This window comes from Triticum aestivum, chromosome 5B, assembly GCF_018294505.1.
Source record: "Triticum aestivum cultivar Chinese Spring chromosome 5B, IWGSC CS RefSeq v2.1, whole genome shotgun sequence".
Classification (NCBI taxonomy): domain Eukaryota; kingdom Viridiplantae; phylum Streptophyta; class Magnoliopsida; order Poales; family Poaceae; genus Triticum; species Triticum aestivum.
In genome coordinates, this window is record NC_057807.1 from 652,633,162 (window position 1) to 652,647,282 (window position 14,121).

At 43.9% G+C, this 14,121-nt stretch overlaps 2 protein-coding genes across 2 annotated transcripts; both read left to right on the top strand.

Annotated features, from left to right (window-relative positions):
• The first annotated feature begins 3,127 nt into the window (after positions 1–3,127).
• Positions 3,128–6,560, top strand: LOC123113918 (F-box/FBD/LRR-repeat protein At1g13570). Its single transcript, XM_044535241.1, has 3 exons — positions 3,128–4,184; positions 4,296–4,439; positions 5,807–6,560. Exons 1-3 carry the CDS (start codon positions 3,210–3,212, stop codon positions 6,194–6,196), a joined length of 1,509 nt encoding a protein of 502 aa, XP_044391176.1. The 5' UTR covers positions 3,128–3,209; the 3' UTR covers positions 6,197–6,560.
• A 5,577-nt stretch (positions 6,561–12,137) lies between these two features.
• LOC123115176 (uncharacterized) lies at positions 12,138–13,596 on the top strand. Its single transcript, XM_044536414.1, has one exon. The coding sequence runs from the start codon at positions 12,138–12,140 to the stop codon at positions 13,233–13,235; it is 1,098 nt and encodes a 365-aa protein (XP_044392349.1). The 3' UTR covers positions 13,236–13,596.
• The last annotated feature ends 525 nt before the right edge of the window (positions 13,597–14,121 follow it).

The window sequence follows — 14,121 nt, forward strand, 5'->3', positions numbered from 1 at the left end:
AATTTGTTCTCAGCCATCGTGCCTTGTCTTCACACATAAACAAGAGTACACTATTAGGGTCTGTGTTGTGTGGCCATCTGTTTTTATGTTATGATGTTTCGTAAAAAAAACGTGTAGCAGCAGATTTCATCATATCGGGCAGTTATAATTGTGTGTTACATGAATGATAATACTATATTTATGTTATAGAACTAACTGCATATCAGACACTCCTCTATGATTCGTGATTACAAGGTAGTTTTCAAGGTTTACAACTGGAACTTTGTCCTGAAGGACATACCTCGCAAATGTGCACGTGGTTAAGACCTCCATTTTGGATTGTGTGTGTGATTTCGTAACCCAACGTGTTAAAGGGGTTGTCAATCCCTTTCGGGGTACGACGCCTCAAGATAGGCAAAGGACGTGAGATAAATTTGTAGATGGGATAAATATATCACGGAACAAATAATTGCAGCAAGGTATTTTTGTATTTTTTTAGTTTAATAGATTTAAAAATAAACACAAGGAAAAAGTAGACCGCAAGGCAAATATATGAGAAAGAAGACCCGGGGGCCGTAGGTTTCACTAGTGGCTTCTCTCGAGAAAAATAGCAAACGGTGGGTGAACAAATTACTGTTGGGCAATTGATAGAACTTCAAATAATCATGACGATATCCAGGCAATGATCATTACATAGGCATCACGTCCAAGATTAGTAGACCGACTCCTGCCTGCATCTACTACTATTACTACACACATTGACCGATATCCAGCATGCATCTAGCGTATTAAGTTCATAGAAAAACGGAGTAATGCAATAAGAATGATGACATGATGTAGACAAGATCCGTCTATCTATTGCGACAGATATGGATCTCATCTTTTTATCCTTAGTAGCAACAATACATACGTGTCGGTTCCCTTCCTGACACTGGGATCAAGCACCGTAAGATCGAACCCACTATCGGGCACCTCTTCCCATTGGAAGATAAATAGATCAAGTTGGCCAAACAAAACTCAAATATCGAAGAAGAAATACGAGGCTATAAGAGATCACGCATATAAGAGATCAAAGAACTCAAATAACTTTCATGGATATAAAAAGATATAACTGATCATAAACTCGAAGTTCATCAGATCCCAACAAACACACTGCCAAAAGACTTACATCATATGGATCTCCAAGAGATCAATGTATTGATAATCAAGAGAGAGAGAGAGAGAGAGAGAGAGAGAGAGGAAGCCATCTAGCTACTAACTATGGACCCGAAGGTCTACAAAGAACTACTCACGCATCATCGGAGAGGCACCAATGGAAGTGGTGAACCCCTCCGTGATGGTGTCTAAATTGGATCTCGTGGTTCTGGACTCTGCGGCGGCTGGATGAATATTTCGTCGACCCCCCTAGGGTTTCTGGAATATTGGGGTATTTATAGAGCAAAGAGACGGTCCAGGGGGCACCCGAGGTGGGCACAACCCACCTGGGCGCGCCTGGGCCTCCTGGCGCGCCCTGGTGGGTTGTCCCCTCCTCGGGACCCCCCCCAGGTGCAACCAGGGCCCGCTGTGTTCCTTCTAGCCAATTAAAAATCATTGTAAATTGGCGTGTCATTTGGACCTCATCTGATATTGATTTCCTGCGATGAAAAAACATGCAGAAAACAGCAACTGGCACTTGGCAGTATGTCAATAGGTTATTACAAAAAATGATATAAAATGACTATAACATGATTATAAAACATCCAAGATTGATAATAAAACAGCATGTAATAATAAAAAATTATAGATACGTTGGAGACGTATCAGCCACTCTTTGGCACATCTTCACAAGCCCATTGCCACCACAACGGACGGCAAGCTTCAAGCCCTTGATCTCGTCATGATGATCCACTTGAACTTGCACACCGCAACCTAACCCCACATAGAACTCTCATGTAGATCATGGGTTAGTACACAAAGCGTAATGGACAATGCTTACCATTCCATGGGATCACTTGACCCCACTCGGTACATCTTCTATGCTGCGTGTGTTGATCAACTTGATTCACTCTTTGACTTAGTCTTGATCGACCTCACACATGACCAATATACACTTGTAAGTTCTGAAATATCATCAAGTCAACAAAAGAACCAAGACAAAGGGAAAAGATGAATTAGCTTGACAAATCGCGGCTCAATAAAGGAGAAAGAGAGACATGCATTGCATGGATTGTGAGCTGGTTAATTTGGCTATGTAGGCATGCAAGCATGATGCTATGATTATAATTTGAATGATGATTTGTGGGATGGCTATAATTAAATGCAATGGAGAGGGAGGAGGTACATGCCACACATGGCCCGCATGCTATGATTGTGAAGATTGAGGACGGACCGCATATCAGTATAACGATGAATTTCAGGGATAAAAAAGAACGGAGGCTCTCTTGGGTATTTAAATTAAAGGAAGGCGCTGGAAAATTAAAGGAATGAGATGTATTATGCGGGGCGGATTCATCTCCGGAGAAGAGAATTGTACACGCTGCAAATAGAATGATGAATTTTAGGACACATATGACGCTAGATTCATGAGGTATTATTAAATGGAAGGATAGATTTCAGGATTATGGACTACAAAATAATTTCTAGGTTCTTCGATGTAGCTCTGAGAATGCTTTTTATACACTTACGAATTTTATAGAGCAATTAGCACGTACGGCTGCAGGTGCAATATGTAAAAGAATTTTTGATCTAAAGATATGTTTGTTCACCCGATGACTAGGAATCATGTCCCATGCACAAACTAGCACCCCAAAAATCCTTACTGTCAATTCACCGTCATTTCTTTCATCATCAAACTATAATACGGTTAACATGGTTCATGACAATTGGCGTTAACTTTGCAACAAAGAACATCATTTTTTCTCCCGTTGCAACACGCATGCATATGTGCTAGTGAATTGTAAAACATACTGACTCAACAAGTTTAACCAGAAAAAAATGTTTTTTTCCAAGCTGGACACCAACAAGTTTTTAGGCAGTCAAGGCTGACTAATGGGCCCGTGGGAAGGCAATCAGTGTGGTATTTGGCCCACGCTCTTGGCCCACCAAACTACGAAGGGAAGGAAACCCTAAGAGCCACCACGCACCACCATCCGCCGCTTCCAGCCCCCGCCCCACCACACACCCCACTCTCACTGTCGCCATCCAAATCCCAAAAACACTCTCCGGCGCATCTGCCACCGCCGTCGTCAACCATGGCCGGGCGGACACCACTCACCAACGCGGGTGCCGCGACGGAGGCCGACGCGCACAAGCCGGACGTGGCCATGGTGCAGCTGCGCACCTACATCTGCACCGAGCTACTCCCCGCCTTCCCCGCCCTCAACACCAGGCGGCTCACCGCCCTCCCCTCCTCCTCCGGCATCGACCGCATCAGCCTCCTCCCCGACGCGCTCCTGTGCAACATCGTCTCCCGCCTCCCCGTCACGGACGCCGCGCGCACCGCCGTTCTCGCCTCGCGCTGGCGCCGGGTCTGGCTATCCGCCCCCCTCGCGCTAATCGACGAATACCTCCGCCCCAGCGGCAACCCGCCGACCGTCACCGCCGCCGTGTCGCAAATCCTTGATGCACACCCGGGACCCTTCCGCTTTGTCCACCTCGTCCGCAGCCACATGGACGCGTGCCAGCCCCAGCTCGCGCGCTGGCTCGAGCTCCTCGCCACCAAGGGCGTCCAAGAGCTCGTCCTTGTGAATCGCCCGTGGCCACTCGAGGTACCCCTCCCCGCCACGCTCTTCAGCGTCACCACCCTCACCCGCCTCTACATCGGCATCTGGAAATTTCCGGACGTGGCCAGATTACAGCGTGGCACCTCCTTCCCATGCCTTCGTGAGCTCGGTGTCTGCACCATCCTCATTAAGGACGGAGACATCGAGGCCCTGGTCGCTAGGAGCCCCGTCTTGGAGATTCTGAACATCCAAGGAAGCAACAAAGGGCTGCGCCTTCGCCTCGTCAGCCAGAGCCTCCGGTGCGTGCAAATCTGTGGCTCTGTTGTAGAGGACATTGCCGTGGTGAAGGCTCCATGCCTTGACCGGCTCATCGTGGAGCATCCTAGGGACAGTGCCCGTGGTCTGTGTACCAGGGTCAGGATTGGTGACTGCCCCAAGTTGCACGCATTAGGAATTTTGAAGGCAGGAAATCACATCCTAGAGATCCAAGGCACCGTCATCGTGGTACATTTTCTATCTGAAGTCTGTCTATTTGTTCAGTTAGCAAAATGTTCAGTTGATAGAGGTTCATGAATCATGACTAAATGTGTGTCTTTCTTTGTGGGTGCATTCTAGGCTGGGATAAAGCCAAGCCCAAGCACCATGGTGATGAACGTCAAGATCCTGAGTTTGAATGTGTGTTTCGGAGACCACGATAACATTAAGATGCTGACTGCCTTTCTCAGATGCTTTCCCAATCTGGAGACGCTGCATATCATGGTATCCCCCCTCCCTCTCCAATTAATGTTTTTGCTTACTTTGCACTCTATACAATACTAAATCATGAGTGGACACGGTGCCAGCTAGTGCAAGTAGTTTTTCTATGTGGTAAGGTGATGGTAGCATCAGCTAGTACATAGTTACGAATGTTTGACCTTGCCATGGGTGATCAATTGTAGCTTAAGTGTTAGCCCTTGTAATTTGTTCTCAGCCATCGTGTCTTGTCGAGTACACTATTAGGGTCTGTGTTGTGTGGCCATCTGTTTTTATGTTATGATGTTTCGTAAAAAAAACTTGTAGCAGCAGATTTCATCATATCAGGCAGTTATAATTGTGTGTTACATGAATGATAATACTATATTGATGTTACAGAACTAACTGCATATCAGACACTCCTCTGTGGTTAGTGATTACAAGGTAGTTTTCATGGTTTACAACTGGAACTTTGTCCTGAAGGACATACCTCGCAAATGTGCACATGGTTAAGACCTCCATTTTGGATTGTGTGTGTGATTTCGTAAAACCATGGACCATCTTTTAGTCTCAATCAACGGCAGTAGTAGACTAAGATCTTCAGCCATACTGCGTAGCTGGGTGTTTTTTTTCTGCACTGCTAGGTTACTTTGTACTCCCTCCGTTCCATAATATAAGAGCTTTTTTGACACTAGTGTAGTGTGAAAAACGCTCTTATATTATGGGACGGAGTAATGTAAAAAATGCTCATATATTATGCATAGTTAAAAAAGGCGGGCCTAGGCTCTAGGCGTTAGCAAAACGCCTAGCGCATAACTGCGCTTAATCTGAGCATAAGCATGCACTTTGATCAGAAAAGCGCAAGGCGGTGGCAAAACGCACAATTAATGCCTAGCGCTTTTTTGAACTATGATATTATGGGACTGAGGGAGTAGTTTGTAAAACATACAATGTTTAATGTTGTTTTCTACACATGCAATGTTTAGTTTTTAGTGGTGCTCAAATAGCAATGCATGTAGTTTCTGAATCTCAACTGTCAAAAAAATCACTCAAAATAATGTACTTACTAATATTGTTCCCATTTATAAACTTTAATTTTCAAAGAGCTAATGGCAAGTACTGACAATTTATCTGAGCCAATTTATGTTTTGCTTGCGTTCGTACCAAGTTCCTCTACACATAGCTGCATGCCTGCATGTATTGTTTAATCCATCTCGCAGCAGATTTTATTGCTCGCAGATTGTTTCCCGTTGATTTGCATAGATCTATCAACTCAATTACCGTCATAGCTCTTTCTGCTCTTTCTAATTTTTTGTATTGTCAGTTGTTAATCTTGTATGTAAGCTAGCATTACTGCCTACTTTTGTGCTCATTATTGAACTTGATCTTTGCAGTCCGCAAAAGGTGTCTATCAAGCTGGCAATGTCAGGCCCAATCTCAGGTTCTGGGAGTCGGCCAAGCCCACCAAAAGTGTCGAGTTCTCCATCAAGGTGATATCTTTCTGTGAATTTCGAGGGGAGCTAGGTGAGGCTGCTTTCCTGAAGTTCTTCTTTCGTAGTGCGAGGGCTCTTGAGAGTGCAATGATTACAATGCGCTCTGGATCATTTTCTACGGATGAGCTATCTTCTAGAGTGAAACAAGTGTCTCAAAAGATGGTGAGTAAATCATGCAAAATGATTGTTCTTGGGAGTGATGGCCCTGAAGGAGGCAGGCCTTGGAGCTTCAAAAGAGGAACCGATTACTGCTTCAAGGACCCTTTCTCAGCTGTGGAATGGGTCGGTTAAGCTTTATATTCATATTTGCCACTGCTTGCAGGGAAAGAAGGAAGAGCAGCTCAAGTCTTGTTGCTTTCACCAGTGTAGCTCTTTGTACGATTGTTGTGGTTAATTACCTTCAGCCCTGGGGGATCTTTATTGATCTTGACTTAGCATTTATCTATGTTATAAGCAGTTAATTAGCTGATAATCTTCTGTGCTTTCTAGTATTAGAGTCGGAGTGTGGTGGTTTAAATATGGCAGAGTTGGAAGCTTGGTTGAACTTGTAATGGTCGTAAGCTGTGGTCTATTGTTACCTTCACTATATATGTTGTAATGGCTTCGACGTTTTCTGGCCGAGATGAAGGACTGAATCCTCTTGTTTTGTTTACCATTTTTGCTGCTGAATGAAGCCTGAGATGTTTTACAGAGCTCGTGTGCTTGTATTTTTTAGAGAGCTCTGGAAACCATTGCTGCTTTTGTCATTTCCTTTTTCTTTTTGAAAGTTCAGATTAAATCTTGAAACAAGATGTGCGTTTGGATCAAATGTTGCCGCTGAAGATTTTTGTTCTCTGGCTTTCAGTGCTCTTTTCTTCATCCTTTGATGATGCACACTTCGGAGGTCTCATGACTTATGTTTTGGTCAATTTACACAAATGTGGATCAAAGTTGTAGGGAAGCTGAAACAATAAGTTATAATACTTGCTCTGCGTTTTACTGAACGATGAGTTTTTTTTTATGTAGTTTGATGTTTAAATGCAGTACAAAATCTGATTGGCAAGATGGTTATGCTTCACCTGGTACGGGAACTTAAGCACCTGGTACCCAATACAGTATCTTTTAGATCATCCGGATAACTTAGTCAGCAGTACTATGTAGACTGGTTTATTTTTTGTGTGTGTCCCCTTTCTCATCTCTGAAACATGCAATGTTCTGGGATTTATTTGCCTTTATGCATCGAGTTCAAAACTTGAACATTTAGCAGGCATTGAGCAAAGTAACACGAGTACCGCTTCCTCGAGGTACTTCATAAACCATCAGAATGTACTCACTGTTTTTTTTTAGGGGAGAAGGTGCTCACTGTTAAAAACACATACTCCTAACTAAATTAGCACCTCGACGAGGTTCAGACATGAGTTCTAAAACATATCTCTTGGTACCATGCAGGTGCTCTATGATTAGAGATGAAAGTGACCAAATAGTACATGCTTTTAAAATGGAAATGTTGACCGCGCCTAATGAATGGTGAGATTGATTTTTCCTTGCTGGTTATGAGTTATAAGATGCCCGTTGACTGTATTTTCTCGAATAAAATAAAATGAAATAATAGTAAGGCATTTGCATCATAGCGAGGCATTATGTGAAGATGCAAATTAAGTTGGTGTATGTGTACGAGAGTGGCTTGATCAGAATATGTAGACATCTTTTTGTTGCTCTATGTGTACAGTATTTTAAAATAAAATTGTACCAAGACTTTTGTATCACAAGAATTATGAGACCTGTTTTTTAAGGAATAGAAGGCATTATGTGAAACTGCACAATATTTTTATGGACTGATGAGACGGTGTGTAGTGAATTATGTGAAAATGCGCAACAGACGGCGTAGAGGGCACTCGCACGGCGAAGCCCCTAGGAGATGGGTATTCCAGCATCCTTTATAGGAGTAACACCCTAGGTGGCCGCACACGGCACACCAACCTGAGAGTCTTTCAATACTTGACATGGAAAATCTGCCTTTTGTTGTCACGTATTATAGCTTTGACATTCTTGAGAAGCTTTCTCACACTGATCTACCTTTGCCCTGAAAATTTCCCCTCGAAAGCATTAGACGCGGCTCTGCATACACAAACTCGCCCCGCCTTTCTTGTAAAGGACTTCAACAATGGGGCATATCCATCTGGCATGTCATGGATTTGGATTCAAATTTCTAAAGTGTCTAGATCAATCTTTGACAGTTTCGAGAAGCCATCATAAGGGATCAAGGGGCAATGATCACTGCGCCCCCTCTAAAATTCCATGGACCATATTCCATGATTCTTTCCCGATCCCCTAGGCATGAAAAGTGAAGACTGTAAAGTTTATCCTCCTGCGGACGGATTTTAACATCTTGCTCAAGATACCAAGCTGCTCGTATGTATTTGAAGAACCAAAATTGATTATATGTCTTTCCAACATGAACTCTTGCTATTGCGGTCCAATGAAAAGAATCGACCGGCGGCATCTCCTCTTGCTCATAGACCACACCATCCAGGTCCTCGTCTCGTAGTCCTAGGTCCCGCATCATGGCATCAACACCATCCTGTTATTGATCCTGAACCCAACACACCATTATCCATTTTGCACTGGCCCAAATCAGATTACCCAGGCAAGAGAGACCCTAGGTTCTCCGACTCCACACGAGCTACGTTCAAGACTGGGCGGTGATCTGGGGATCACCCCTTGCACAGTCCAACTAGCAGCCTCCAGTCCGTCGCTCTCTTTAATTCTGTAGTTCCGAATGCTATGGTTTTCTTTAATGAAAATCGGAAGGGGAGAGCCCTTCTTTTATCAAAAAAAAAAAAAAAACTAGCAGCCTCATGGACGAATGGAGGGTAGGGAAGGCAAACCTCAACGTCGGGAATATCACCGTCGATAGGAGAAGATAGGAACCCTAACGTGAGGGAAGAATATAACTCCACTCTATATTCCGCGGCTACAGTAGCGTGGTTTGCTTCCCTCATCCACCACAGGATACTGAGAATGTATATACATTAACAACTACATCATGTGGTACAATGATCCAAAGATGATACAAGCCCATAAAGTAAAAGCATTGCGAGCAAATAGAATGTTCCCCTGTGTTTGCGAGTTCTCAACTGAGCAAACTGACAAGAGCATGGCGTGTACTGAATTTCTAAAAAAAAAATCATGTGTATTAAGAAATACTACATGTCTATTTTTTTTAAAAGAATCACAAATGTCTTAAATGTTTATGTATTAAAAAAAGGGTCAGTAATAATAAAAATGATCTAGAATTAAGAAAAAAATATGAATATTAAAAATTTCCATGTATTTTAAAAATCTTCACGACTATGGAAAATATAAATGTATTTTAGAAAATGCTATAGTGGAATTTTTAAATGTTGTGGAATTTGGAAGATGGTCAAAAAAAATAAATGCATTTTTAAAAATTTTAAAATCACCCATTTAGATAATTCACTTATATTAATAATATTTATGAATTTCAAAAAGTATTAACGAATCCATCCATGAATTTAAAGGGTAAAAGAAAGGAAAATAAAAAGGAAATTGAATAGAAAAATGGAAACTAAAAAGAAAAAAGGAAACCAGAAAACAAAAAGAAAACAAGAAGAAAGTGGCAGAAATAAAAAAAAAATAGAAAGATTGCCACTTTATTTAAACCCCTCATAACATCTGGTACATGAATAAAGTCAGGAGTGGCAACTAGCCAAACATGTCTACCAAGACCTAACAAGACCGACCCCTTTGCTAAATTATGCGCAACAACGTTTGATTTCCCACCTTCGCGCACTATGTCTGCCGATTCAAAATTCCTTTGCCTCGCCTGCATATCTCGTATAACCATTGAAGAAGGTCCCATGTAACTCCCTTTCAGGTGGCTAACTCTCGAACTGCAGTCAGAAGCTATCCTAGCCCTTTAAATGTAAAGATCCGCCGCAAGGAAGAGAGCTTCACAGCATGCATGACCTTCTAAAATCTCTGGGTCTACCAGCCCCGAAAAACAAGTGACTGAAGCACCCATGTATCTTCCATCGGAAAAGATAGCGTGGGGGGAACGAAAGGAAAACATGCCGAGACCGTGTCGCGCTTTTTCCATTATTTAGTAGGCCAGCCCAATTCGTTCGTCGCTCTGTGCGTTAGGTCGACAGACAAGATTGGGTTGCCTGGGGATTCCTTTACGGCGCGCAGATCGCACACACCCCCCTCACGTGCTCGGCGTTCGTATGGGCCGGCCCATTTTCTTCTTTTTCATTTCATTTTTCTTTGTTTTAAAATTTGGCTTTTCTTTTTTGTTTTGTTTTCTCTTTTTTCTTCTTTACTTTGTCACTTTTTTAATTTTTTCATTTTCAATTTAACAAACATTTTTTGTTCAATGAATTCAAAAAATGCTCATAGAATCCATTTTTTTGTTCATCGGATTTGAAAAATGTTCATCAAAATTCAAATGTTCTTCATCGAATTAAAAAAATTCATCAAATTCTAAATTTGTTCATCTATTTCATAAAATGTTCATCAAGTTCTTGTTCATTAATTTCAGAATTTATTCGTCATTTTTTTAAATGTTTCCTGAATATAAAGTTTGTTCATCAAGTTCAAAAAATGTTCATTGAATTCAATATTTTTCATCACATACAAAAAAATGTTGATCATTTTAAGAAAAATGGTCATAAAAGATTTTATCAAAATATAAAAATTTCTTCAAAAACATTTTAATTTCTATTTCCAGCGACACTTTACTCAGTATAAGCCAGAATATCGAATTTGTTCATTCTTTCAAACCTATCATCAAGAAAAAATCAGCAAAAAGAAATCTTGGGAAAAATGAAACATACTTTTTTTTAACATACGTGATTGAAACGTACGAACACCCGCTCAAAAAAATAAAATTACAAACCAAAGTCACGAGCGGACGAGCTGGAAAAAAAAACCCAGCGAATCAGCAGACTCTCGAGGCCAACTCGGTGTTTCCATGTTTCCAGGCGCTTAGGTCTTGAAATAGGACGTCCCGGCTGGGTTGCCTCATCATCAAAAAGAAAAAGACAAACAAGATTGGCGTAAAAAAGTTTACCGTGTTTTTGCGGCATCAGCAGGCAGACGGAGAGAAAGCCTAGAATCTAGGGGTTTCGAGTTGGAGATCGAGACTCGGGAGGCCACCGCAGCCTCTTGATCCACATCAATGTTGACAACAATCTAGTAGGCAATTTGACTTGTCGTGGTGCGAGCAGATGAATCAACAAGGGGTGAATCAACAATGAGCCAAGATCAGAAAGAGCACAAGGAGGCGACAAGTCAAGATTAGGATGAGATTGTTAGATATAATCTTGAGTTTGAGTTAGATGCAAAGCTAGTCTACATGCAATTAGTGCTACGTGCATGAGTCCGGCTACTAGCCGTTACCTAGTAGCTAGTACATGTACGGGTACTAGTCCAAGTCGTGTCAAAGTCTGAGTCATAAACTAGGCTAGTGTTGTATCCGTGCAACACTAGAAGTTGTTGTCCGTGTTGACGCGTTAGGTGTAGGTTAGGTAATATATATACACATGTCAGGTCGTGGATTTTGTAACACCGAGAAAACAAGCAAAAAAAAATAAAGAGAGGAGAGGCACGACACGTGCCTTCGGCAAAAGTTTGCGTCTGCGCGTGTTCGTGTGTTTTGATGTGATCGATCCTGTGGGCGAGTTCCAACAATCAATCCCGAGCCACATCTCCGGCGATCTTCCGCCATGTCTTCACCGAGGAGGCTTTCCTGGGTCGTGCTGAGGAAGCACGTCCCGGTCTTCGACGCCGAGGAGAAGGAGCAGGAAGACAAGATCATGGCCGAGGCGAGCAAAGATTGGGGGAACATCGAGGATGGGTCCTGGATACTGGACCAGTTCTCACTCGACGCGCACCTCGTGGAGCCGCCGGAGCTCTCCACCTTGTCCGTGCGCGCCAAGATCGAGACGCAGGAGCGCGGCATCGGGTGCGTCCTCGACTCCGTCGTGGAGAACTACCTCGTCATTTTTTTTAGAAAAGGAGGAATACCCCCGGCCTCTGCATCTGGACGATGCATACAGCCACTTTATTGATTATTAACACAAGACCTTACAAAGTCGTACAACAGTAAGACCAAAGCCACCATCTTCGCAACCTCTGTCGCTACTCCTATCTAACCGATGAAGGGGCGTTGATGGTCTGGGCCTAATACCAAACAGACCTCGCAGCCAAACCTAACATCTGAGACCTCGTCATGACTCTGGTGTTCTGCGACAGGTGGTACGGGCTCGTCTACGACGCCGCCAAGAACTCGCTCTCGCTGCTCCCCGCCACCATGGATTCCTTCGAGGGCTACGACTTCGCGTCGAGAGTTGATTCTGTGCCCTTCTTCTTCCTGAGGCCACCTGCTGTCCTGCCACGCGACGACGGTTCCTACGATCTGTTCAATCTGGGGTTCCGTTTCGCTACACGCGACAGAGTGTTGCAGGGGTCGTCGGGCATCATCTTCCGGTGGTGGAGCCATGCCGCTGGCAAGAAGTGGACGAAGCAGGAGGCGCGCTTCAGCCCGCATACCCAGGTGCCGCGCCAGCCGGCTTACAAAGTAGACGCGGCCTTCACTTTCAAAGGGAAGGTTTTCTGGGCCGATCTCATGCTTGGCGCCATTGTCTGTGACATGCCATCCACCCGTACCACTACCAGCGAAGACGAAGACCACGTGGAGCTGGACTTCATCCATCTTCCCCAGGAGTGCCAAGGCCGTGACTTCTCCCGCAGTTACCCCAAGGACCGTCGGACCATGGGCCCTGTCGGGGACTCCATAAAGCTCATCTCCATCGTCACCATCAGTGGCGACAACCCCCGTGACAACACGCCCCCTGCCGATGTCGTGTTGCGGAGCTGGACCCTGTCGCCAGATCTCCGCTCATGGACGAGAGACCAAGACATGGAGCTGCCCTTGCCCCTGCTCTGGCAGTCGGAGGTCTACAAGCGCGAGAGGCTGCCGCAGGCCATGCCGCAGTGCCCAGTCCTCAAGGCCGACGAGGATGGTGTCCTTTACCTCTTGCTGGGAGATTACTACCTCGATTGGGAGAGAAGGGCTCGGCTATGCAGGGAGATTGAGTGTGTGATCAGCATCGACATGCGCACAAAGTCTCTCCTGTCCTGCAGCCATCGTCCGATCAAAGATGGCTTGCCGGCGCCAGCGCCATGGGAAGAAGTCCAGCCTTCCAAAGATTTCCATCCTGACATACCTTCCCTGGTTGCTGCCAAGTTCTGCGCGAACCACACTGGATGGTCTCATTGTCTTCTCCACAAGGAAAAGAAGAATCGTCTGATATACTGTAGATGGTAATTTGAGTCTGAATCTACTACTGCTACTCCTCCTACCTGATGTCATTTGCGCACATTCTGCTAGATTGATGACTAGCATTTGCGTGATCAACCATAATTTGTGCTTGACTGCATTGTTAAAGGGTGTTCTTCTTTCTGAAAAAAATTAGAGGATGTCCTTGATACTTCTTGGTGACTAGCTAGTCTAACAATGCTACATTTGCTACTGCTTGCACGGAAAGAAGGAAGATCAGCTCAAGTCGCCGTGCTTTCATCGGTGTAGCTCTTGCTTCAATTGTTGTGGTTATTTACCTTCTGTGCTTTCTACGTATATGTAGTAGAGTCGGAGTTTGGTGGTTTAAATATGGCAGAGTTGAAACTTAGTTGAACTTGTAATGGTCGTAGGCTGTGGTCTGTTGCTACCTTCACCATATATGTCGTAATGGCTTCGACGTTTTTCTGGACGAGATGAAGGCGACTGAATCCTCTTGTTTTGTTTATCATGTTCTGCTGTTGAATGAAGCCTGAGACATTTTACAGAGCTCGCTGTGCCTACATGACGCTGGGAACAAAGAGTAACTAGTGTGCTTGTATTTTTAGACAGCTCTAGAGACCATTGCTTCTTTTCTCTTTTTCTTTTCGAATGTTCAGTTTAAATCTCGAAATCAGTGCATTTTTGTGTTTCTACTCTTACATCCGTTGCCTTTTCATTTACCTGGGGGGGGGGGGGGGGGGGGGGGGCTCTTGTGCTTCTGCTCTTTAGCTGCAGAGATGTGCATTTGGATCAAATGTAGCCGCTGAAGATTTTTGTTCTCTGGCTTTCAGTGCTCTTTTCTTCATCCTTTGATGATGCACTCTTCAGAGGTCTCATGTCTTATGTTTTGGTCAATTTGCACAAATGTGGATCA

What these genes read in the sequence shown, in the direction of transcription:
- LOC123113918 (XM_044535241.1), top strand. Translation starts at nt 3,210, where the DNA reads ATGGCCGGGCGGACACCACTCACCAACGCGGGTGCCGCGACGGAGGCC. An exon ending in TCCAAGGCACCGTCATCGTG is followed by an intron (nt 4,185 to 4,295) that starts GTACATTTTCTA and finishes GGTGCATTCTAG; the next exon opens with GCTGGGATAAAGCCAAGCCC. An exon ending in TGGAGACGCTGCATATCATG is followed by an intron (nt 4,440 to 5,806) that starts GTATCCCCCCTC and finishes TGATCTTTGCAG; the next exon opens with TCCGCAAAAGGTGTCTATCA.
- LOC123115176 (XM_044536414.1), top strand. Translation starts at nt 12,138, where the DNA reads ATGACTCTGGTGTTCTGCGACAGGTGGTACGGGCTCGTCTACGACGCC.